This window comes from Oncorhynchus tshawytscha, linkage group LG07 (genome assembly GCF_018296145.1).
Source record: "Oncorhynchus tshawytscha isolate Ot180627B linkage group LG07, Otsh_v2.0, whole genome shotgun sequence".
NCBI classification, from domain to species: Eukaryota; Metazoa; Chordata; class Actinopteri; order Salmoniformes; family Salmonidae; genus Oncorhynchus; species Oncorhynchus tshawytscha.
The window spans coordinates 60,678,854-60,703,908 of record NC_056435.1 but is presented as its reverse complement, the minus strand read 5'-3'; the positions used below and the strand labels follow the sequence as shown (position 1 = coordinate 60,703,908).

At 44.3% G+C, this 25,055-nt stretch overlaps 1 protein-coding gene across 2 annotated transcripts; it reads left to right on the top strand.

Moving 5' to 3' along the window:
* Positions 1 to 11,385: 11,385 nt before the first annotated feature.
* On the top strand, positions 11,386 to 17,000 carry LOC112246247 (intermediate filament protein ON3-like). 2 transcript variants are annotated; one of them, XM_024414548.2, is made up of 9 exons: positions 11,386 to 11,931; positions 13,644 to 13,852; positions 13,994 to 14,054; positions 14,135 to 14,230; positions 14,391 to 14,555; positions 14,712 to 14,837; positions 15,017 to 15,237; positions 15,356 to 15,405; positions 15,604 to 17,000. In XM_024414548.2, exons 1-9 carry the CDS (start codon positions 11,512 to 11,514, stop codon positions 15,765 to 15,767), a joined length of 1,512 nt encoding a protein of 503 aa, XP_024270316.1. In that variant the 5' UTR covers positions 11,386 to 11,511; the 3' UTR covers positions 15,768 to 17,000. The 2 variants fall into 2 exon arrangements, with proteins under 2 accessions (XP_024270316.1, XP_024270315.1); XM_024414547.2 differs by having other exon boundaries at positions 11,387 to 11,931; positions 15,356 to 15,411.
* The last annotated feature ends 8,055 nt before the right edge of the window (positions 17,001 to 25,055 follow it).

The window sequence follows — 25,055 nt, the reverse complement described above, 5'->3', positions numbered from 1 at the left end:
CGGTGCAGCCAGCGGGTTTCTCCACGCATCGCGCCGACAGAAACGAACATCTTTCTGGTAAGAAGAGGGGCGGGGGCGTATGCCTTATGGCCAACGTGACATGGTGTGATGAAAGAAACATACAGGAACTCAAATCCTTCTGTTCACCTGATTTAGAATTCCTCACAATCAAATGTAGACCGCATTATCTACCAAGAGAATTCTCTTCGATTATAATCACAGCCGTATATATCCCTCCCCAAGCAGACACATCGATGGCTCTGAACGAACTTTATTTAACTCTCTGCAAACTGGAAACGATTTATTCGGAGGCTGCATTCATTGTAGCTGGGGATTTTAACAAGGCTAATCTGAAAACAAGACTCCCTAAATTTTATCAGCATATCGATTGCGCAACCAGGGGTGGAAAGACCCTGGATCATTGTTACTCTAACTTCCGCGACGCATATAAGGCCCTGCCCCGCCCCCCTTTCGGAAAAGCTGACCACGACTCCATTTTGTTGATCCCTGCCTACAGACAGAAACTAAAACAAGAAGCTCCCACGCTGAGGTCTGTCCAACGCTGGTCCGACCAAGCTGATTCCACACTCCAAGACTGCTTCCATCACGTGGACTGGGAGATGTTTCGTATTGCGTCAGACAACAACATTGACGAATACGCTGATTCGGTGTGCGAGTTCATTAGAACGTGCGTTGAAGATGTCGTTCCCATAGCAACGATTAAAACATTCCCTAACCAGAAACCGTGGATTGATGGCAGCATTCGTGTGGAACTGAAGGCGCGAACCACTGCTTTTAATCAGGGCAAGGTGTCTGGTAACATGACTGAATACAAACAGTGCAGCTATTCCCTCCGCAAGGCTATCAAACAAGCTAAGCGCCAGTACAGAGACAAAGTAGAATCTCAATTCAACGGCTCAGACACAAGAGGCATGTGGCAGGGTCTACAGTCAATCACGGACTACAGGAAGAAACCCAGCCCAGTCACGGACCAGGATGTCTTGCTCCCAGGCAGACTAAATAACTTTTTTGCCCGCTTTGAGGACAATACAGTGCCACTGACACGGCCTGCAACGAAAACATGCGGTCTCTCCTTCACTGCAGCCGAAGTGAGTAAGACATTTAAATGTGTTAACCCTCGCAAGGCTGCCGGCCCAGACGGCATCCCCAGCCGCGCCCTCAGAGCATGCGCAGACCAGCTGGCCGGTGTGTTTACGGACATATTCAACCAATCCCTATACCAGTCTGCTGTTCCCACATGCTTCAAGAGGGCCACCATTGTTCCTGTTCCCAAGAAAGCTAAGGTAACTGAGCTAAACGACTACCGCCCCGTAGCACTCACATCCGTCATCATGAAGTGCTTTGAGAGACTAGTCAAGGACCATATCACCTCCACCCTACCTGACACCCTTGACCCACTCCAATTTGCTTACCGCCCAAATAGGTCCACAGACGATGCAATCTCAACCACACTGCACACTGCCCTAACCCATCTGGACAAGAGGAATACCTATGTGAGAATGCTGTTCATCGACTACAGCTCGGCATTCAACACCATAGTACCCTCCAAGCTCGTCATCAAGCTCGAGACCCTGGGTCTCGACCCCGCCCTGTGCAACTGGGTGCTGGACTTCCTGACGGGCCGCCCCAGGTGGTGAGGGTAGGCAACAACATCTCCTCCCCGCTGATCCTCAACACTGGGGCCCCACAAGGGTGCGTTCTGAGCCCTCTCCTGTACTCCCTGTTCACCCACGACTGCGTGGCCACGCACGCCTCCAACTCAATCATCAAGTTTGCGGACGACACAACAGTGGTAGGCTTGATTACCAACAACGACGAGACGGCCTACAGGGAGGAGGTGAGGGCCCTCGGAGTGTGGTGTCAGGAAAATAACCTCACACTCAACGTCAACAAAACTAAGGAGATGATTGTGGACTTCAGGAAACAGCAGAGGGAACACCCCCATCCACATCGATGGAACAGTAGTGGAGAGGGTAGCAAGTTTTAAGTTCCTCGGCATACACATCACAGACAAACTGAATTGGTCCACTCACACAGACAGCATCGTGAGGAAGGCGCAGCAGCGCCTCTTCAACCTCAGGAGGCTGAAGAAATTCGGCTTGTCACCAAAAGCACTCACAAACTTCTACAGATGCACAATCGAGAGCATCCTGGCGGGCTGTATCACCGCCTGGTATGGCAACTGCACCGCCCTCAACCGTAAGGCTCTCAGAGGGTAGTGAGGTCTGCACAACGCATCACCGGGGGCAAACTACCTGCCCTCCAGGACACCTACACCACCCGATGCTACAGGAAGGCCATAAAGATCATCAAGGACATCAACCACCCGAGCCACTGCCTGTTCACCCCGCTGTCATCCAGAAGGCGAGGTCAGTACAGGTGCATCAAAGCTGGGACCGAGAGACTGAAAAACAGCTTCTATCTCAAGGCCATCAGACTGTTAAACAGCCACCACTAACATTGAGTGGCTACTGCCAACACACTGTCAATGACACTGACTCTACTCCAGCCACTTTAATCATGGGAATTGATGGGAAATGATGTAAATATATCACTAGCCACTTTAAACAATGCTACCTTATATAATGTTACTTACCCTACATTATTCATCTCATATGCATACGTAGATACTGTACTCTATATCATCGACTGCATCCTTATGTAATACATGTATCACTAACCACTTTAACTATGCCACTTGGTTTACATACTCATCTCATATGTATATACTGTACTCGATATCATCTACTGTATCTTGCCTATGCTGCTCTGTACCATCACTCATTCATATATCCTTATGTACATATTCTTTATCCCCTTACACTGTGTATAAGACAGTAGTTTTTTTTTTGAATTGTTAGTTAGATTACTTGTTCGTTATTACTGCATTGTCGGAACTAGAAGCACAAGCATTTCGCTACACTCGCATTAACATCTGCTAACCATGTGTATGTGACAAATAAAATTTGATTTGATTTGATTTGATCCACACCCACATGCATGCACACACACGCACGCAATTGCCAGTTTCCACTTTCTTACATATTGCACGGTTCTACTCTGGATAGCCATGTATTGGAGTGTAGTTCAACAGCATTCCCTCGATCTGCTATTGCTTGTGAAACACTCAACACTGTGAAGTGCGAGAGTGTGTACCTCTACATGTGGTGCCAGTATGACTTCCACAGTGAAAACAGTTCACGAAACGCCCCCCGCAGAAGTGTTCAAACGGTCTTTGTTGGCCTTTAATGCCCATTCTCAATGAATTGTCACGCCCTGGTCAAAGTATATGGTGTTTGTCTTTATTTATTTGGTCAGGCCAGGGTGTGGCATGAGTTTTTGTATGTGGTGTGTATGTATTGGGATTGTAGTTTAGTGGGGTGTTCTAGTTAAGTCTATGGCTGTCTGAAGTGGTTCTCAATCAGAGGCAGGTGTTTATCGTTGTCTCTGATTGGGAACCATATTTAGGCAGCCATATTCTTTGAGTGTTTCGTGGGTGATTGTCCTTAGTGTCGTTGTTCCTGTCTTTGTTAGTTTTCACAAGTATAGGCTGTTTCGGTTTTCGTTACGTTCATTACGTTCTTTGTTTTTGTAGTGTTTGTATTGATTCGTGTTTTACGTTTGTTTATTAAACATGGATCGCAATCTACACGGCGCATTTTGGTCCGACTCTCCTTCACCACAAGAGAACCGTTACAGAATCACCCACCAACCAAGGACCAAGCGGCGTGGTAAACAGAGGCAGCAGCAACAGCAGCAGCAGGAGAAGCGACAGGTGCAGCAGGAGCAACAGCAGCAAAGGCAGCAGCAGGAGAAGCAACAGAGGCAGCAGCAGCAGCAGTGGGAGAGGCTGCACTATTTGGATAAATGGACTTGGGAGGAGATCCTTGACGGGAAAGGACCCTGGGCAGAGCCAGGGGAATATTGCCGCCCCAAAGCCGAGCTGGAGGCAGCGAAAGCAGAGAGGCGGCATTATGAGGAGCTAGCACGGCAGAGCGGCTGGAAGCCCGAGAGGCACCCCAAAACATTTCTTGGGGGGTGGCACAGGGAGAGTGTGGCAGAGTCAGGAGTCAGACCTGAGCCAACTCCCCCTGTTTACCGTAAGGAGCCATGGATGGAATTGGAGCTGTCGGCGAAGCTGAGTGATGAGTCTGAGAGTGTTGAGGATGTATTGGACAGAGTAGAGAGAAAGCTGTTGGTTTGGCATAGCATGCACGGCATTCGCCCTGAGGAGCGTGTTAGCTGTCTGATGTCACCCGTGTCAGTTCCTCGTACTCAGCCTGAAACGTGTGTTGGAGTTCCGGGGGATTTGATGCCGGCTATACAAACCAGGTCTCCAGTACACCTTCACAACCCGGTGTGTCCTGTTCCTTGCACTCACCCGGAGGTGCGTGGCCCGGTACCATTAGTGCCAGCTCTCCGCACCAGGCTTCCTGTGCGTGTCCTCGGCCCAGTACCACCAGTGCCAGCACCACGCATCAGGCCTACAGTGCGTCCCGCCTGTTCAGCGCTGCCAGAGCATTCCTCTCCAGCGTTGCCGGAGCTTCCCGTCTGCCCAGCGCCGTCAGTGCCGTCAGTCTGCCCAGCGCCATCAGAGTCGCCAGTCTGCCCAGCGCCGCAAATGCCGCCTGTCTGCCCAGCGCCGCCAGTCAGCCAGGATCCACCAGTCAGCCAGGATCTGCCAGATCTGCCAGTCTGCCAGACTCTTCCAGATCTGCCAGTCAGCCAGATTCTTCCAGATCTGCCAGTCAACCAGACTCTTCCAGATCTGCCAGTCAACCAGACTCTTCCAGATCTGCCAGTCAACCAGACTCTTCCAGATCCGCCAGTCAACCAGACTCTTCCAGATCCGCCAGTCAACCAGACTCTTCCAGATCCGCCAGTCAACCAGACTCTTCCAGATCCGCCAGTCAACCAGACTCTTCCAGATCCGCCAGTCAACCAGACTCTTCCAGGTCCGCCAGTCAACCAGACTCTTCCAGATCCGCCAGTCAGCCAGGATCCGCCAGTCAGCCAGGATCTGCCAGTCAGCCAGGATCTGCCAGTCAGCCAGGATCTGCCGAAACCACCAGCCAGCCAGGATCTGGTAGATCCATCAAACTGCCTGAGCTTCCTCTCACTCCTGAGCTTCCTCTCCCTCCTGAGCTTCCTCTCACTCCCGAGCTTCCTCTCCCTCCTGAGCTTCCTCTCACTCCCGAGCTTCCTCTCACTCCCGAGCTTCCCCTCACTCCCGAGCTTCCCCTCACTCCCGAGCTTCCCCTCACTCCCGAGCTTCCCCTCAGTCCCGAGCTTCCCCTCAGTCCCGAGCTGCCTCAGTCCCAAGCTGCCCCTCAGTCACGATCTGCTCCTCAGTCCAGTGGGGTTCTGGGTGAGGACTACTAGGCCATGGTCGGCGGCGAGGGTGGACTATCCAGGGACGCGAGGAGGAGGGACTAAGACATTGATTGAGTGGGGTCCACGTCCCGCGCCGGAGCCGCCACCATGGACAGATGCCCACCCGGACCCTCCCTATTGTTTTGAGGTGCGTCCGGGAGTCCGCACCTTAGGGGGGGGTTCTGTGACTTGGAATTGTTTCTGCACAGGGCAAGAGTAATTGAGAAATTTTGGGCCTCTAACTAAGCGTTGGTTAATCTTGGTCCTGAGGACCCACAAGGTGTGTTGCAGCGAGGTACAGATGTAAGCAATGTTTCCTCAAATGTTTTTTGACACTGAGCATATTTCAGATATGCTGAGTTCAAACTTGAACATTGTGACATCTGTGCAACTTCCAGCGTGTGTTTCCTGTGAATACTGATGCTGTAACCGCTTTAAGTTACATTTTTGACAGTGGCCAAGTAGGCTGCTGTGGATATTTGACCATAATGTAGGCCAATCAGAGTGGCCTACCATCAAAATTATTCTCCATACCATTATTACAGTATAACAGACAAAGTATGCTACCCTCTGCCTATTGGCTACTTAGCTTATTCGAGCATCTCTCAAAATACAACTCCGCCCCTTTAAGACATAAAAAAAGTTATTTACTTTATTTATTTACTTGACTAGCATTTCAAATATGTGTTGAACACATTTTGTTCTCTCGTAGAAAGCCACCACTTCCCTATTGCTGACTACAAATGATCTACATGGCAATGGTCTATTTGCATATAGGCCTACTGCAGCTCTGATTGGTTATGATGCACCAGTCTGTGTAGTGTATGGGCTGAGTCATGCTTGTCAGTGCAATGGAATCCTACTCTGATGCGTTCTGCCTACAACAAAATCTCTTGCATAGTTCCTTTTGTTTCGGTATGTTACATTGAACGTGGCTAATATTGCATTGACTAGATCACAAATGCCATAGTAAAGGGAAACGTTGATAGTATAAAGAAGGAAAACTGTCAACTGAGTCAAAATGCAATCCGAGATCTACCAATGAGATTTTTTTTACATTACTTAAAAAACATAAGGCTATGCAACATTAACCAATTAAAAACAGCACTTTAGCAATGAGGTTTATGCAGTAAGCTATAGGCCCAATATATTATCACTGCATATTGGCTTTGCTTGAATTGCCCGGCCAATGCATTGTTGTACAATTCTATTTCAAAATTTGAGGTAGGCTATATGATCACACTGGTAATAGATCCGTTGTTGTATTACTTTTGAGGCACAGCTGAGTGAGCATACATTTAAATAATTTGCTTTTTATTTTACTGGGCTGATGGTGCCTGCATCTGATGGTCAGTCTCTGCGGAGTGAGAGAGCAGCAGACTGCGGGTCCACCTCTTAACATCCCTCTGCACTCCCTTTCCTCCACTGACCAAAAAGGGACACCATCTTCCAGCTGAAGGCGAAACTCGAGTCGCACCACATTATTTCTGCCTCATGTACAAATTCATGTTGTTACAGCTATGAACAAAGAAAGTGAAATATTCCTCGATATTAAAAAAGACCTAGAAAATTTAGGGACTGAACATTCAAATCCTGTTGCTGCAGGATTATTTTGGTCAAATTAACATCCTACATCTGTACTAATTTATCACCTACTCATAAAACCCTTAATTAGTTGAGTCAGGTGTACTGGGTTGGAGAAAAAAGCTGCATACCCTGGGACTCTCCAGGACTAGGATTCAAGAGCACAGCCTGTTATAGATTATCATTGTTGGATGTAGACAAATTGTAAAAATAATAAGTAATTGTAAAACATTAAGCTTAAATTACAGTGAGAATAAAAAACTGCTAGCTACAGCATATTGGGTAACTTTCCCTGGCTCTTGGAATGAATGAGCAGTTTGACTAGTTGTGCACACTCAGGTTTTGTCTCCAAGCCAATTCCACTTAAACACTTAAAAAATGTATCGCTTCATGCCTAAAGCAAACTATTAACAACTCCCAAGTATAGTGTTGAAGTGTATGAAGTGTTCTACTCTAGGCAATACAGTTGAAATTCTAAATACTATGGTACTTTCAAAAGTGCTTATATGTCAGACTTTTAAAACAAGACTGTCAACTTCTGATATACAGTACCAGTTAAAAGTTTGGACACACCAACTCATTCCAGGGTTTGTCTTAATTTTTTAAATGTTTTACAATGTAGAATAATAGTGAAGACATCAAAACTATGAAATAACAAATATGGAATCATGTAGTAACCAAAAACGTGTTAAACAAATCAACATTTATTTTATATTTTATATTCTTCAAAGTAGCCACCTTGACAGCTTTGCACACTCTTGGCATTCTCTCAACCAGCTTCACCTAGAATGCTTTCCCAACAGTCTTAAAGGAGTTCCCACATATGCTGAGCACTTGTTGGCTGCTTTTACTTCACTTTGCGGTCCAACTCATCCCAAACCATCTCAATTGGGTTGAGGTCGAGGGATTGTGGTGGCCAGGTCAACAGATGCAGCACTCCATCACTCTCCTTTGTTACATAACCCTTACATAGCCTGGAGGTGTGTTGGGTCATTGTCCTGTTGAAAAACAAATTATAGTCCCAGTAAGCGCAAACCAGATGGGATGGTGTATTGCTTTGGTAGCCATACTGGTTAAGTGTGCCTTGAATTCTAAATAAATCACACAGTGTCACAAGCAAATCACCCCCATACCATCACACCTCCTCCTCCATGCTTCACAGTGGAAACCACACATGTGAAGATCATCCGTTCACCTACTCTGCGTCTCACAAAGACACGGCAGTTGGAATTAAAAATCTCAAATTTGGACTCAAATTTGGATCTCAAAGCATAGAACAGATTTTCACCAGTCTAACGTCCATTGCTCGTCTTTCTTGGCCCAAGCAAGTCTACTTATTATTGGTGTCCTTTAGTAGTGGTTTATTTGCAGCAATTCGACCAAGAAGGCCTGATTCACGCAGTCTCCTATGAACAGTTAATGTTGAGATGTCTGTTACTTGAACTCTTTGAAACCATTTATTTGGGCTGCAATCTGAAGTGCAGTTAACGCTAATGAACTTATCCTTTGCAGCAGAGGTAACTCTGGGTCTTCCTTTCCTGTGGTGGTCCTCATGAGTACCAGTTTCATCATAGCACTTAATGTTTTTTTGCGACTGACTGGAAGAAACTTTCAAAGTTCTTGACATTTTCCATATTGACTGACCTTCATGTCTTAAAGTAATGAACTGTTTCTCTTTGCTTATTTGAGCTGATCTTGCCGTATTTGACCAAATAGGGCTATCTTCTGTATACCACCCATACCTTGTCACAACACAACTGATTGGCTCAAATGCATTAATTCCACAAATTCACTTTTAATAAGGCACACCTGTTAATTGAAATGCATTCCAGGTGACTACCTAATGAAGCTGGTTGAGAGAATGCCAAGAGTGTGCAAAGCTGTCATCAAGGGAAAGAGTGGCTACTTTGAAGAATCTCAAATATAAAATACATTTTCATTTGTTCAACACTTTTTTTGGTTACTACATGACTACATATGTGTTATTTCATAGTTTTGATGTCTTCACTATTATTCTACAATGTAGAAAATAGTAAAAAAATAAAGAAAAACTCTTGACTTAGTAGGTGTGTCCAAACTTTTGACTGGTACATGGTGTTGATGTGATGAGAAATCAATAATGAGGTTGTTTTCAGGGTGGAGATTTATTTGCCTATTTTGTCTTAAAGTACTAAAGCAACAGGGATTGAATTAGGGGTAGTTTTACAATGTACTATCTTAATATGGGAAGCAGCATACACATAGAACAGCTTTCTATTCCAAATAATGATGAAAGAGCAACCAATTATTCAGAAAGTAAAATATGCCCAACCAATGTGATAAGATGGCAGCATTTGGTCCTTAAAGATGCTCCCAATTTCATTGCACGCAGATAGATACTTTTTTGTTTCGATCATTGAAGCCAAGGGTCTTGATTGTCAATGATTATTGTTGATTATTTATTAGTGTGGTATCTCTTGTTCTGTTATTGCATTAAATTGCAAAATTTGCCACGATTACCTGATAAGGAAATATCCGGAAATCCAATATTCCAATAACTCGAGACAGCTATGACACAGCAGTCGATACACATTAAAACTTTATTTCTAAAACATGCTGGTTTCGTCATGGTACCAGCAGGCCAAACCCACTTCATTTTTGTTATGTAATGCTAAAACATCCCATTGATACACCTGTTACTGTCACATTACTAACCCTTCTGATGGGATAATGGACTGCACACCCACTTTTAACCTAGGGTATTGACATTTGAATCTGCTCAGGATGGTATTACGGCACCATAACTGTTATGCACTGAAGCTAAACACCAACATTCAGAAAAGGTCAGGAAATGCTTGGGGTGACTGACTGTCAGAGAAACAGACAGGCAGAGACTTACGTATCACTCCATGCATGCTCTGTGTGTCAACAGCTGGGCCATGTACTTTGTACATACCAGGGAGGGGTAAGGGCAGCATTGAGTTACACATTTTGCTTGTTAGATACACCAACATGCATGCCTTCAGTACTGTACATGAACACCAGCTCACATAATCAACTCATTTTAATATGAAACACACACTGACTACATGTCCCAGACTAGATTACGCATACTTTTCTGTTTGTGTGTGAGCTAGGCTTACTGTTATTGTTTGGATTATTAGAATTAGATATTAGCACAGCTGGAGCCGGGTTGTTTACATGTCACCCTTATGACAAAAATGTGCACATTCTATTACAGATTTAATTTGATTGTATGATATACCTTATATGTGTTTTGGCTTGGGTGTCTCATTGTTTAGGTATTTTCAATTGCGGCATAAAAGATCAAATTAAAGAGAACGTAGATTTGGAAGGCCAAGCCCATCTCTGCCTTGGCCTACCCAAACTCACACCCTCTTCCCCCTGTGTGTCACTGGGCTAGAAAGTCCCAGTCACCAGAGCACAGCTCTGACTGGCTGTAATCACAGGATCGCCACACAGAAACAGCAAACCACACCCAGTCAGATGTTTTTGCGTGACTTGATCTTTCTTTCTTTCGTTCTTTCTTTCGTTCTTTCTTTCTTTCTTTCGTTCTTTCTTTCTTTCTTTCTTTCTTTCTTTCTTTCTTTCTTTCGTTCTTTCTTTCTTTCTTTCTTTCTTTCTATTGAAATGTCAATACTATAGGTTAAAAAGGCATCAACTCAAATGTCTATGCAATTCTAAACAAGGTGTTGTGAACTGAAGTTGGTCAAATCAGTCAGAGTAAATGAGTATATTACTGCCAAAAATAGTAATATACATTGTTCATGTATGTGTAAGACTGTACTCTAGGATTGGGAACTTGACCACCCTGTAGACATGTATACATTTTATTATTTGCATATGCCCTAAGAAAATAATTTTGTTCAAGCCTCTCTAACTCCCCCTGTTGTACCTGTGTGTGTGTGTATTGTGTCTATACAATAGGCTTGCCTTTTCTGATAAGCTATGTTTTTTAAAAGTTCTGTAAACACATAAAGATGTCTCCCACACATAGTGACACTACAATAAAGTATCTCCAAGTTTGTACTTCATTGTACTTCATTCACTTTCTCGTAGCTCTGTGACAGAAAGCTAGACTCCTTCTCGAAGAGACCTCTTGTAAAAGGCAATTGACCCCAACTCCTCGTCTACTCTCTTCTCATCTCTCCAATCCCCCGCACAACTCTCTCTCTCCCCTTTGACCAGAAGCAGGGTGTGTCAGGGCTTACATCCACTCTTCCTTCCCTACCAGTCTGACAGGATGGGCCACTCCTGCCAGCCACAGCCTCAGGGAATCAAGGGAGAAGGAGGAGGAGTGGGCAGTGAGACGGAAAGACTGTGAGAGTGAAGGTAAAAGTGGGTTACCCTGTTTCAGGTGAATGCTCCTCCCCTTGACTCTAGAGCAGGATAAAACCAGCGAGGTGTCAGCCAGATCGTCACTTGAGGAACTTGACTCTCCTATTTGAAGCCTCCTTGTCCTTATTCCGTTGCTCTCTCTTTTGAGAATTCAGGCTTGTAAAGCAGAGTCAACACTACCCTAAAGTTGCAACCATGAGCTTCAGCAGGACAAGCTACAGAAGCGGCGGCAGCAGCATGGGCGGCGGCATGGGGGGCAACACCACCATTCGCAAGAGTTTCACCAGCCAGTCCTTGGCTGCTCCCGGATCCACCCGGATGAGCAGCGGGTCTGTCCGCCATTCTGGCGCCGGGTTCGGTGGTGGCATGGGTATGGGCGGAGGCAGCAGCTTCAGCAGCAGCAGCGCAGGTGGCTACGGTGGTGGTCTCGGCGCTGGCTATGGTGGTGGTATGGGTGGCGGATTCCATGGCGCCACCATCACAGCTGTCACAAGCAACCAGAGCCTGCTGGCACCACTGAACCTGGCGATCGACCCCAACATCCAGGTTGTCCGCACCCATGAGAAGGAGCAGATCAAGACCCTCAACAACCGCTTTGCCTCCTTCATCGATAAGGTCAGTTCCTTTCAGTTAACCTGTGCGTCTTCACCTTGCCTGTGCTTCAAATGCTAAGCATTCACATCAATATCAACTGCACACAATTTTACTGTCTATACTGAAGTGCGCAAAATAAGTGCCTGTACACTGTTCTTTTGACTTCATCATGCACTGAAATGAAAAATTCTGAACCCTGTGTTGAGAATGCTATCATGGTGCTTCTCCCTTCCAGCTATACTATCTGTAGGCTTCCATGTGAGACTGTTGTCATGTAACCAAATAGATCATTGACATTGACCACCACCATGAAATACTTGAAGTTTGTATTGACGTGCAATGATCACAATCAATAGAGTAAACCAGAAAGATGACAAATACAAGTTAGCGTTGGCTTTCACCTCACATATTAGCTTGCTAATATAACAGCATAGCATTTATTGGCTGTATAGAGCTGAGTAAAGCTGTTCTCCAAATGCTGGAATGTTTATGTTTCTGCTGACAGCCCTTATGTCACATATGTCATATCTCCCACAATTTACACTCTGACATAAGAAATAGATAGTAAGACAAGGGAGCTGTAAATCTTATATCTACTGCTGAATCTGTCAATTAATTATGACCTTTGGGATTAGAAAAGGGTATATACTGTGCAGAGGCTGTTTCTGATTATGTCCATTTGTGTTGAGCTTTCACAAAAGTTGTAAAAGGACCCCACCCAGGAGTAAACAATAATACAATAAAGATAACCTGAAGCCTTGTCAGGTCCTGTGACTTTAACGGCCTCTTTGGCTGCTATCTAAACAAGGGTGGAGACCCATCTCTCCCTCTGACTCAACCATTGCATGCCTGCAGGGTGTGGTTGTGTGGACAGAGTGCCCACATAGTCCAAACTCTTTGTTTTTTTAAAAAGTCTGGAATGAATGCGTGGACTTCAGAGTGAAACAGAGCAAAAGAGATGACTCATAGCTATGAGAGATAGGTAAAACACCCACAGTGAGTTAGGGTTAATCCCACATACACACACAGTGAGCCACTCCTTGTCAGGGAAAGTTTAGATATGCTTTGGCATGCCAATAAACACTCTCTCACTGGCCCTGTTTTGTTTTGAGGGTGAACAATGAGAGCTACACATCTCAGGGCAGATTATCGATGGGATTAAGATGAATTTGACCTCCCAGGATGTTGGCTTCTCAGACTCTGTGTTTACCCCTAGATTACCATATGTCATCATCACTTATATCAACAAAGTCTTGGACAGGGTGTGCCTGTTCAAACACAAAGCTGTGATGCTATCTATGCAGGTACAGATGTGGCTTTTACTGCAAGTCTACTACAAGGTTGACCTAGGAGAAGTTATGTTTTTGCCACACCCTTGGAGCACCATTCTTTCCACTTCCTTTTAAAACATCTACAGAAGTCTACCCAGGAGAAAGACTGACAATTAAATCGTAATGTAGAGTCTATGAAGCCTTATTCATGGATCCATCCATCACACATCATCATTCATTAATGACCACATTCATCCATTTATTCACTCACTCACTGACCATTTCTCTTTTGTCCATGCAGGTTCATGCACATTCATTTATTCATCCACCCATTCATTAATTTGTTTGTTCGTGCTTTTCTTCCTCTTTTCCTTCTTTCCTTCTTTCCTTCCTTCCTTATTTCCTCCATTCATTCACAAGTTTCAGTCAATGGCACTGACCATTTCCCTTTTGTCCATGCAGGTGCGTTTCTTGGAGCAGCAGAACAAGATGCTGGAGACCAAGTGGAGCCTCCTGCAGGACCAGACCACCACCCGCTCCAACATCGACGCCATGTTCGAGGCCTACATCTCCAACCTGCGCAGACAGCTGGACGGCCTGGGCAATGAGAAGATGAAGCTGGAGGGGGAGCTGAAGAACATGCAGGGTCTAGTTGAGGACTTCAAGAACAAGTAAGTTGTCTATATGTCGGATGTGCATGAAAAGTAGACAACTGGCCATATTAGTATAAGCAATAGTTTGTTTAACCTCAGTGTAACTAGCAACCAGACCGATGACTTTGCATGATATATTTACCTTCGTTTTTTCACCAGGTATGAAGATGAAATCAACAAGCGCGCCTCAGTAGAGAACGAGTTTGTCCTGCTGAAGAAGGTGTGTGAGATAACATATCTCTCCATAACTCATGTCACAGTTATTACATCATCCATTAACTCCGCTCTCTCCTTCTCCAGGATGTTGACGGTGCTTACATGAACAAGGTGGAGCTGGAGGCCAAGGTTGACGCTCTACAGGATGAGATCAACTTCCTCAGGGCCGTCTACGAGGCGGTACGAACCATTCATGAACTTTTCACATTTACCATTCAACACATACTGTAGATCTTCAATATCAGAATCTTGGAGAGCTTCAAAACTACATCATGATAGCATGAGTGTTAGTCAGTGAATTAGATGCCGGATGAAATCTAATCCTCTCTTGGTTCTTCAGGAGCTGCGTGAGCTGCAGGGCCAGATCAAGGACACCTCTGTGGTGGTAGAGATGGACAACAGCCGTAACCTGGACATGGACTCCATTGTCGCTGAGGTGCGCGCCCAGTACGAGGACATCGCCAACCGCAGCAGAGCTGAGGCCGAGACCTGGTACAAGCAGAAGGTAAGCCAAGACCAGCTTTCAATTGCAAGATCAAAATATATTAACATAGTTTACCAGAACACGTTCATGCAAAATAAGCAACATTGCTGTGAGCACTTCATCAATCTTCACCGCCCTCCTTTTCATTCTCTTATATTTCCTCCCATATTTTCTCAGTATGAAGAGATGCAGAGCTCTGCTGGACAGTATGGTGAAGACCTCCGCTCAACCAAGACTGAGATCGCCGAGCTGAACCGCATGATCGCTCGTCTCCAGAACGAGATTGAGTCCGTCAAGGGTCAGGTGAGGGTGCAATCTCATTTCAGAACCTCCTTTGAGAGGATTGACCATAAATGCCTGATGTCCAAGCAAGATGGTTCACTAGCGTATTACCATTAGCCACAATTATATACATGTATTTTGAATGAGAGGTTTGCTAACAGCAAAGGCTAATGCTAATGCGAAATGTTCTCTTACCACAGCGGGCCAACCTTGAGGCTCAGATCGCTGAGGCAGAGGAACGCGGTGAGCTGGCAGTGAAGGACGCCAAGCTCCGAATCAGGGACTTGGAGGATGCTCTCCAGAGAGCCAAGCAGGACATGGCCCGCCAGGTGCGCGAGTACCAGGAGCTGATGAATGTCAAGCTGGCCCTGGACATTGAGATTGCCACCTACAGGAAGCTGCTGGAGGGAGAGGAGAGCAGGTGAGTGAAAGTGGAAGCTGGATAGTTGAGATGTTAACCTCTTAGCTTAGCATGTTAGCAATGTTACTTAGCAACTTTCTATCCAAAGTTCGCTAACATTGCACTTATCTGTTCACAGAATATCCTCGGGTGGTGCATCTGCAACAATCCATGTGCAGCAGAGCTCTGGTGGCAGTAATACCATTTTTGATATAATTTCTCATTGTGTCACCATATAAGACATAGGCATGCTCTTCACACTTCAGCTTTAGAACCTTTTCTGTTATTCTGACTAATACACACCAAGTTTGACATGCATCATTGACACCCGAATATCCTCTGGCTTTACAGCAGATTAAACTGATCCCACTGTCTCTCTGTACCCAGACTACTCCAGCGCAGGCTCAGGTGGATTCGGCTATGGTGGCGGCAGCAGCAGCTACGGCGGCGGCAGCAGCAGCTATGGTGGTGGCAGCAGCAGCTACGGCAGCGGCGGTGGTGCCACAATCACCAAGTCCATGACATCCACCAGCTCCAGCAGGCGTTTCTAGAGACTGTCAACTCTCCACCCAAACCAGACCCATACCAATCCACGGTGCTACGCAGTACTCTTAGACCTACACAGCTGATTTACAGTCGGATTGATGACCTGTATTTACGTTTATTTTTCAATCCCTCCCAAGACAAAAAAAAGAAGAATAGGCAAGTTGAATTACACTGCCTTGGTAGATTCACTGGAAAACAATGAAAGTATCACTGTTATTTCAGGAACAATACCTGTTCTCCCCAATATTATTCACCATAATTCACAGGTAACCAATAATGTACAAGTGCCAGTTCCTCACAAGGCCAACATTTCTATCTTTCTGCACTGATGTTTAAGGAATATAAATGGAAAAAGAAAAAGTGTGAAAACGTAAACCAACCTTAAAGAAAGCTAGCTAAGGATCTGCTCTGTACCTTTGTCAGCTTGTAGCTTGCATCTACATGTATCAGTGGTTGTTGGGCATATTGCTCTAGCTTCATACTCATAGATGGCAGTGTCATGGTCATAATCAATGAACTTTGGGCACTTGCTGATTTGGCAGCTGAATGGAGAAAACCATTGACACTATGTGGTGCTATGAACAAGTGATGCCTTCATATTCCTTTTAGGTGATTTATGTATGCTATGAAAGTGATGATGTGTCACAGGATGCTGCTGAGGGGAGAACAGCTCATAATAATGGCTGGAATGGAGTGACTTTAATGCTATCACATGGAAACTATGTGTTTGAGTTCTATACCATTACATTACCATGAGTCCGTCCTTCCCAGTTAAGGTGCCACCATCCTCCTGTGGTGTTGTCATAACAAAAATAGGCCTTTTTTTGCTAACACATGACATGTCTCTTTCATAGTGTACTGAAGTAGAAGGAACAGTAGTCAATCTTCAGTCACATAACTCAAAAGGATATACTTGTTTGTCAGAGGTTTACATTTTAGAGAAGTTTCCTGTTAATAGTTTTTTCTTTGCTTGGTTTTGCTTTTGTTACCATTAGAAGGAAATAATGTTGTGACCAGATTCTACATAATTTGTGACAATTGACTTAACACCAAAAATAACTAAATTAATTAATTTGAGATCTTAAATCACTGTCTCTAGTGTGTGAAATGTTTGCCTTTTTTCTGAATTTTGTGTACTTCACATGCCTCTCTGGCACCATCTAGCTGTGCCTTCATTGATCAAACTTCAATGTTGAGCATTCTGGAATTTCAGATAATTAAACTCCATTATACTGATATTACTTTTTATTTATATTATTAATAAGAGTCGATTGACACACCCATGCGTCAATGTTAGTAACATAATATTTTTTCATTTCCCCCAATTTTTATCTTGTCTCAACGCTGCAACTCCCCAATGGGCTCGGGAGAGGCAAAGGTCGAGTCATTCGTAGTCCGAAACATGAACCGCTAAACCGCGCTTCTTAACACCCGTCTGCTTAACCCGAAAGCCAGCCGCGCCAATGTGTCGGAGGAAACACCGTTCACCCGGCGACCGAGATCAGCCTGCAGGCACCCGGCCCGCCATCACTAGAGCGCGATGAAGTAAAGCCCCCCCCTGCAAAACAATCTCCTAACTCGGACGACACTGGGCCAATTGTGCACCCGCCCTATGTGACTCTTGATCACAGCCCGGGATCAAACCCGGGTCTGTAGTGATGCCTATAGCACTGCGATGCAGTACCTTAGACCACTGCGCCTCTCGGGGGGCCCTAGAGATATGTTTTTGCATGGGCTGCTTCCTAATCCACCGCATCCGCCTATGTCGACCTTCCGAATCTGCAGTGGAAGGTGGCCTAGCTACAGAAGGGTTTGTCAGACCATGAGACATCCTGAAAATTGTTCTTCTCATGATAAATGTGTTATTCAATGCCTTTCTATGGGCTGTAGTAGTAAAGGTCAAATTCAATATTCACTGCTCAAAAAAATAAAGGGAACACTAAAATAACACATCCTAGATCTGAATGAATGAAATATTCTTATTAAATACTTTTTTCTTTACATAGTTGAATGTGCTGACAACAAAATCACACAAAAATGATCAATGGAAATCAAATTTATCAACCCGTGGAGGTCTGGATTTGGAGTCACACTCAAAATTAAAGTGGAAAACCACACTACAGGCTGATCCAACTTTGATGTAATGTCCTTAAAACAAGTCAAAATGAGGCTCAGTAGTGTGTGTGGCCTCCACGTGCCTGTATGACCTCCCTACAACACCTGGGCATGCTCCTGAGGAGGTGGCAGATGGTCTCCCGAGGGATCTCCTCCCAGACCTGGACTAAAGCATCCGCCAACTCCTAGACATTCTGTGGTGCATCGTGGCGTTGGTGGATGGAGCGAGACATGATGTCCCAGATGTGCTCAATTGGATTCAGGTCTGGGGAACGGGCGGGCCAGTCCATAGCATCAATGCCTTCCTCTTGCAGGAACTGCTGACACACTCCAGCCACATAAGGTCTAGCATTGTCTTGCATTAGGAGGAACCCAGGGCCAACCGCACCAGCATATGGTCTCACAAGGGGTCTGAGGATCTCATCTCGGTACCTAATGGCAGTCAGGCTACCTCTGGCGAGCACATGGAGGGCTGTGCGGCCCCCCAAAGAAATGCCACCCCACACCATGACTGACCCAACGCCAAACCGGTCATGCTGGAGGATGTTGCAGGCAGCAGAACGTTCTCCACGGCGTCTCCAGACTGTCACATGTGCCCAGTGTGAACCTGCTTTCATCTGTGAATAGCACAGGACGCCAGTGGCGAATTTGCCAATCTTAGTGTTCTCTGGCAAATGAAAAACGTCCTGCACGGTGTTGGGCTGTAAGCACAACCCCCACCTGTGGACGTCGGGCCCTCATACCACCCTAATGGAGTCTGTTTCTGACCGTTTGAGCAGACACATGCACATTTGTGGCCTGCTGGAGGTCATTTTGCAGGGCTCTGGCAGTGCTCCTCATACTCCTCCTTGCACAAAGGTGGAGGTAGCGGTCCTGCTGCTGGGTTGTTGCCCTCCTACGGCCTCCTCCATGTCTCCTGATGTACTGGCCTGTCTCCTGGTAGCGCCTCCATGCTCTGGACACTACGCTGACAGACACAGCAAACCTTCTTGCCACAGCTCGCTTTGATGTGCCATCCTGGATGAGCTGCACTACCTGAGCCACTTGTGTGAGTTGTAGACTCCGTCTCATGCTACCACTAGAGTGAAAGCACCACCAGCATTCAAAAGTGACCAAAACATCAGCCAGGAAGCATAGGAACTGAGAAGTGGTCTGTGGTTGCCACCTGCAGAACCACTCCTTTATTGGGGGAGTCTTGCTAATTGCCTATAATTTCCACCTGTTGTCTATTCCCTTTGCACAACAGCATGTGAAATGTATTGTCAATCAGTGTTGCTTCCTAAGTGGACAGTTTGATTTCACAGAAGTGTGATTGACTTGGAGTTACATTGTGTTGTTTAAGTGTTCCCTTTATTTTTTTGAGCAGTGTATATATATATATGATTTTTTATTAAGTATTTTGGGGGGATACCTACAGGGGCCCTAAAATTCTAAATGATATAGCTAAATGATCCATGGTATGACCATCTTAAAACAATTCCATATGTTAGCTTAGTAGAACCCTCCCCCTGAAGGCTTAGACAGATAGATTACTCAAAAACCCAGTTAGTGATTGGTCATTATCTTGTGAACGGACACAACAATCAGTTAAACAAATAATTAAAGATAACATCCAAAGTCCCAATGTTTTATTTCACTCATTTCGTATTCGACAATTGCGTTTGATCAAACTATTTATGACGTCCCATCCTACTCAAGACAGTCTAACTACATTGCATTAAATAAACATAATCACATAGACAATATCAACCTACTCCCTTTATTGCGCACAACGTCTTCCCCAGAGTCTCATATGACTGGTAGAAAGTAGGCCACCATACACTGATTAGGGTGACCTTTCCGAGGTTGGTTCATACACATGCAGTGTCTACTGCACCGGGATTGTATGGATGTTTTCTGTACGATCTCCCTGCATGTTTCTGGACACTACCTCCATTCCCGCTGAGGTCTCTGGGCAAACTGAGGTCACCCGTTTAGAAGTCAAAGCATTTGGTGTCTCCCGCTTCTGGACACGATATGGCAGCTCCAGTTGAGATTGTGAGGAGAGCCGCGATGAGGCCAACATTCGGTTTGTACCATTCTGTTGAAAGGGGGAGATAAAAAAGGGTTACTGTGAAATCTGAGCATTGGGTATGTAGTGTAAGATAACTCAGGCAGTCATTACTCAAGTGGATTACACTGTATGGGAGTGGGGTAAGTTGAGCCCAAAGGTGTAAATTGAGACACCCTTGTTTCTAGGAAACCATACACAAAATTAATAATTTGATATTTAGGAAGAGGTCATCATTTCATGGAGACTGTGAAGGACAAAACCACATGAAAAAAAGTGGTAAGCAAGTTCGGTACATGAAGGGATTTTCACCAAGTCAGTTAATTTATTGTATTAGAGCTTGCCTAGTTAAATAAAGGTAAAATAAAGAAAATGTAAAGTAACAACCCCGCCCCCCCAAAAAGAAATGCTCATAAAATGCAACTAACTGGATTTATGTCAACTCTGTTAGACACCATAAAAGGCATTTCATTTTTACAATTATTGTTCATTATAAACTGGGTGGTTTGAGTCCTGAATTCTGATTGGCTGATTGGTATGTCAGACCTTATAAACCGGGTAGTTTGGATACTCGATACTGATGGGCTAAAACAGCATTTAGCCGTGTGTATGTGAGACCGTATACCATGACTATGACATTTAGCCTTTTCACCTTTATGTCGTTGTGCCTTTCACCTTGATAAAATGGCTTCATCAACAATAGTTAGACATGCCAAAATAAGCCTTTAGATTAACTTGAGAGAAACCAAAACTAAAAGGACATTGTGAGCTAACAAGCTAACAAAGTGGGCACTTACCTGCTACACTGACTGTTGTGCAGAAAAAGGGTGCATTGTGAGTTTGGAAACACAACAAAAACGGAGCTGAACATAATTCTACAGGACTTGTATGGTTCAGTGAGAAACAGGAATGCCAAAGAATATAGGATTGTTTAGCAGCTACGCTGGACTGGTTTGAACTGACATATAACAACCCCCCTCTCATTTGGCATAGTATACAGAATGACACCAAATTCACAACGTGCAACCAATGTGTCTGTCGACGTAAGGTACATGTCAGGTACACAAAAGAGCCAATGGGAGTGAACACCCACCGCAAAAATGCTGCCAAAGATCTGCAAAATAGCTGGCCCGTCACAGATTTACACAAACCACTGTCTTCGAACCACCATGATCCAGAAACTGTTGGGTGACAGAGATACGAAAAATAGTGTCTGTTAGAAGACACAGATTTGAAACCTCTCCAAATCTGGAAGCGGCGGAGTGTGATATATGGCCAATATACCATGGCCAAGGGCTGTGTCCAGGCACTCCGCGTTGCATCGTGCGTAAGAACTGGACTTAGGCGTGGTATATTGACCATGTACCACATCTCCTCGGCCTTATTGCTCAATTGTACAACGGATGGTTTGGGATTCCCATTGTTAGAGCCTATCCTGCCCATGATATATGAGACAACATACACATATTCATTAACAGTGCCATCAATTATGTCATTACCTAGCAACACACGACTCCCTGTTGCTACTACTACTACTACTACTACTACAAATACTACTACTACGACACAGTCTCCTCTGAACAGTTGATGTTGAGATGTGTCTGTTACTTGAACTCTGAAGCATTTATTTGGGCTGCAATTTATGAGGCTGGTAACTCTAAAGAACTTATCCTCTGCAGAAGAGGTAACTCTGTGTCTTCCATTCCTGTGGTGGTCCTCATGAGAGCCAGTTTCATCATAGCACTTGGAGAAACTTTAAAAGTTATTGTAATGTTCTGTATAGACTGACCTTCAGGTGGAAAAGTAATGATGGACTGTAGTTTCTCTTTGCTTATTTGAGCTGTTCTTGCCATAATATGGATGTGGTCTTTTACCAAATAGGGCTACCTCCCCTACCTTGTCACAGCACAACTAATTGACTGAAATGCTATGAGGAAAATGTACTTTTAAGAAGGCACACCTATTAATTGTAATGCATTCCAGGTGACTATCTCATGAAGATGGTTGAGAGAATGCCAAGAGTGTGCAAAGCTGTCATCAAGGTAAAGGGTGGTTATTTGGAGAATCTCAAATAAAAAATATATTTTGATTTGTTTTATACTTTTTTGGTTACTACATGATTCCATATGTGTCATTGCATAGTTTGGATGTCTTCACTATTGTTCTACAATGTAGAAAATATAAAAAATAAAGAAAAACCATTGAATGAGTAGGTAATCTTAAACGTATGACCGGTAGTGTACATAAGGTCATTTTTCAGATTGGGATTATTTGAGCCAGACAAGGGCATTTCTGACAAATTAATAATATGGAAAGTATTTATAACCCCCCCCCCCAAAAAAAAAGTCCTTTTAGAAGATGCCCCTGCATGTACATTTTAAGATAAAATAATGCAACAAAATAAAAATAGTTTCCTTACTTTGTCTCAACTTTCAATAATCTTTCAATAATATCTGAGCAAATTTCCTGCTATTCTACACATTTAAAATATTCTACACATCCTGCTATTCTACACAAAAAATCCAGCCAAGGAGAGGGCTCACAAAAGTCAGAAATAGCGATTACATTAATCACTAACCTTTGATGATCTTCATCAGATGGCACTTACAGGACTTCATGTTACACAATAAATGTGTGTTTTGTTCGATAAAGTTAATCTTTATCTTCATCTTCATTTGAAATTGGTGTGTTATGTTCAGAAATGCATTGTCTCAAACAAACATCCGGTGAAAGTGTTGAGAGCCACATCAAATAACAGAAATACTCATCATAAACATTGATAAAAGATACAAGTGTTAAACATACGAATGAAGATAAACTTCTCCTTAATGCAATCGCTGTGTCAGATTTCAAAAAGGCTTATGGCGAAAGCACACTTTGCGATTATGTTAGGTCAGCGCCTAGCCACAGAAACCCATACAGCCATTTTCCAACCAAGGAGATTGCTCACAAAAGTCAGAAGTAGCATTAAAATTAATCACTCACCTTTGATGATCTTCAGCTGGTGGCACTCCCAGGTCTCCATGTTAGACAATAAATGTTTGTTTTGTTCGATAATATCCCTCTTTATGACTAAAAACCTCCTTTTTGTTTGTGCGTTTTGTCCACTAATCCGAATGCAGAAGGCACTAAGTCCAGATGAAAAGTTTTTAAAAAGTACGATAAAAAAAGTAGGATCAATCCTCCGGTTGCTTTTGTTAAAAATAATCAATCATATTTAAACCGGACAAAAGCTTTGTCAATAGAAAAGGAGAAACAAGAAAGGCGCGTTCCCGATCAGGCTCATGGCTGATGTCTGGAAATTTCCACTGTCCACTGATTGAAAGTGCTGTATCTCCCTCATTTTTCGTAGGTGAAAATACTGCCCCCTGCCCAAGACAGGATAACTGAGGTTGGGCGTTTGTATACTTTAACTTAACTTTACTCAGAAGTATGCTGGCGCCAGAGAGGATCACTGCCGTTTTATAAACTTTCACAAATGCTTGTCTTGCTTTGGCTGTAAAGCATAATTTCAAAATCTGAGATGACAGGGTGATTAACAAAAGGCTAAGCTGTGTTTCGTTATATTTCACTTGTGATTTCATGAATATGAATATTTTCTAGTAACATTTTTTGTCCGTTGCGTTATGCTAATTAGTGTCAGTTGATAACAATTCTCCCGGATCCGGGAGGGGTAGTTCTAAGAGGTTTTTAATGAGTCGGACAAGAGAGATTTACTCCAGACACCCTAACAGGCCCCTCATCCCCGTCATTCGCAGGAGAAAGACACAGAGATTTTGCGGAAGGAGATCGGGGTCTCTTGTGACGATCAGACGACAAGTGGCTAATCTGCCTTTGCCCCACGTACTGTTAGCCAACGTACAATCATTGGAAAATAAAATAAGAACTAAAAGCACGTATATACAACCAACGGGACATTAAAAACTCTAATATCACTGAGTCGTGGCTGAACGACGACATTAATAACATACAGCATTATACGCTATCGACAGGATAGAACAGCAGCCTCTGATAAGACAACTGGTGTCGGTCTATATATATTTGCAAACAACAGCTGGTGCACGATATCTAAGGAATCTCTAGGTTTTGCTTGCCTGAGGTAGAGTATCTCATGATAAGCTGTAGACCACACTATCTACCTAGAGAGTTTTCATCTGTATTCTTCGTAGTTGTCTACATACCACCAAAGACCGATGCTGGCACTAAGACCACACTCAATGAGCTGTATATCACCATAAGCCAAGAGGAATACGTTCATCCAGAGGCAGCGATCCAAGTGGCTGGGGACCTTAATGCAGGGAAACAAAACAGTTTTGCCTAATTTCTATCAGCATGTTAAATGTGAAACCAGAGGGACAAAAACTCTAGACCACCTTTATTCCAAACACAGAGACGCACGCGTACAAAGCTCTCCCTTGACCTCCATTTGGAAAATCGGACCATAATTCTATCCTCCTGATTCCTGCTTACAAGCAAAAATGAAAGCAGGATAGCACCAGAGACTCGGTCAATAAGAAAGTGGTCAGATGAAGCAGATGCTAAACTACAGGACTGTTATGCTAGCACAGACTGGAATATGTTCCGGGATTCTTTCGATGGCATTGAGGACTACACAACAGCAGTCACAGGCTTCATCAATAAGTGCATCGATGACATAGTCTCCACTGTGACTGTACGTACATACCCCAACCAGAAGCCATGGATTGCAGGCAACATCCTCACTGAGCTAAAGGGTAGAGCTGCCGCTTTCAAGGAGCGGGACTAACCCGGAAGCTTATAAGAAATCCCGCTATGCCCTCAGACGAACCATCAAACAGGCAAAGCATCAATACAGGACTAAGATCGAATCTTACTACACCGGCATCGACGCTAGTTAAATGTGGAAGGGCTTGCAAACTATTACAGATTACAAAGGGAAGCACAGCCGAGAGCTGCCCAGTGACACAAGCCTACCAGACGAGCTAAATAACTTCTATGCTCGCTTTGAAGAAAGTAACACTGAAGCATGTATGAGAGCATCAGCTGTTCCGGATGACTGTGTGATCTCGCTCTCCGCAGCCAATGTGAGTAAACCTTTAAACAGGTCAACATTCACAAGGCCGCAGTGCCTGACTGATTACCAGGACGT

Coding starts and splice junctions, on each gene's coding strand:
- LOC112246247 (XM_024414547.2), top strand. CDS start 11,512: ATGAGCTTCAGCAGGACAAGCTACAGAAGCGGCGGCAGCAGCATGGGC. Junction 14,838..15,016: donor TTGAGTCCGTCAAGGGTCAG/GTGAGGGTGCAA, acceptor CTCTTACCACAG/CGGGCCAACCTTGAGGCTCA. Junction 15,412..15,603: donor GCAGCAGAGCTCTGGTGGCA/GTAATACCATTT, acceptor CTCTGTACCCAG/ACTACTCCAGCGCAGGCTCA.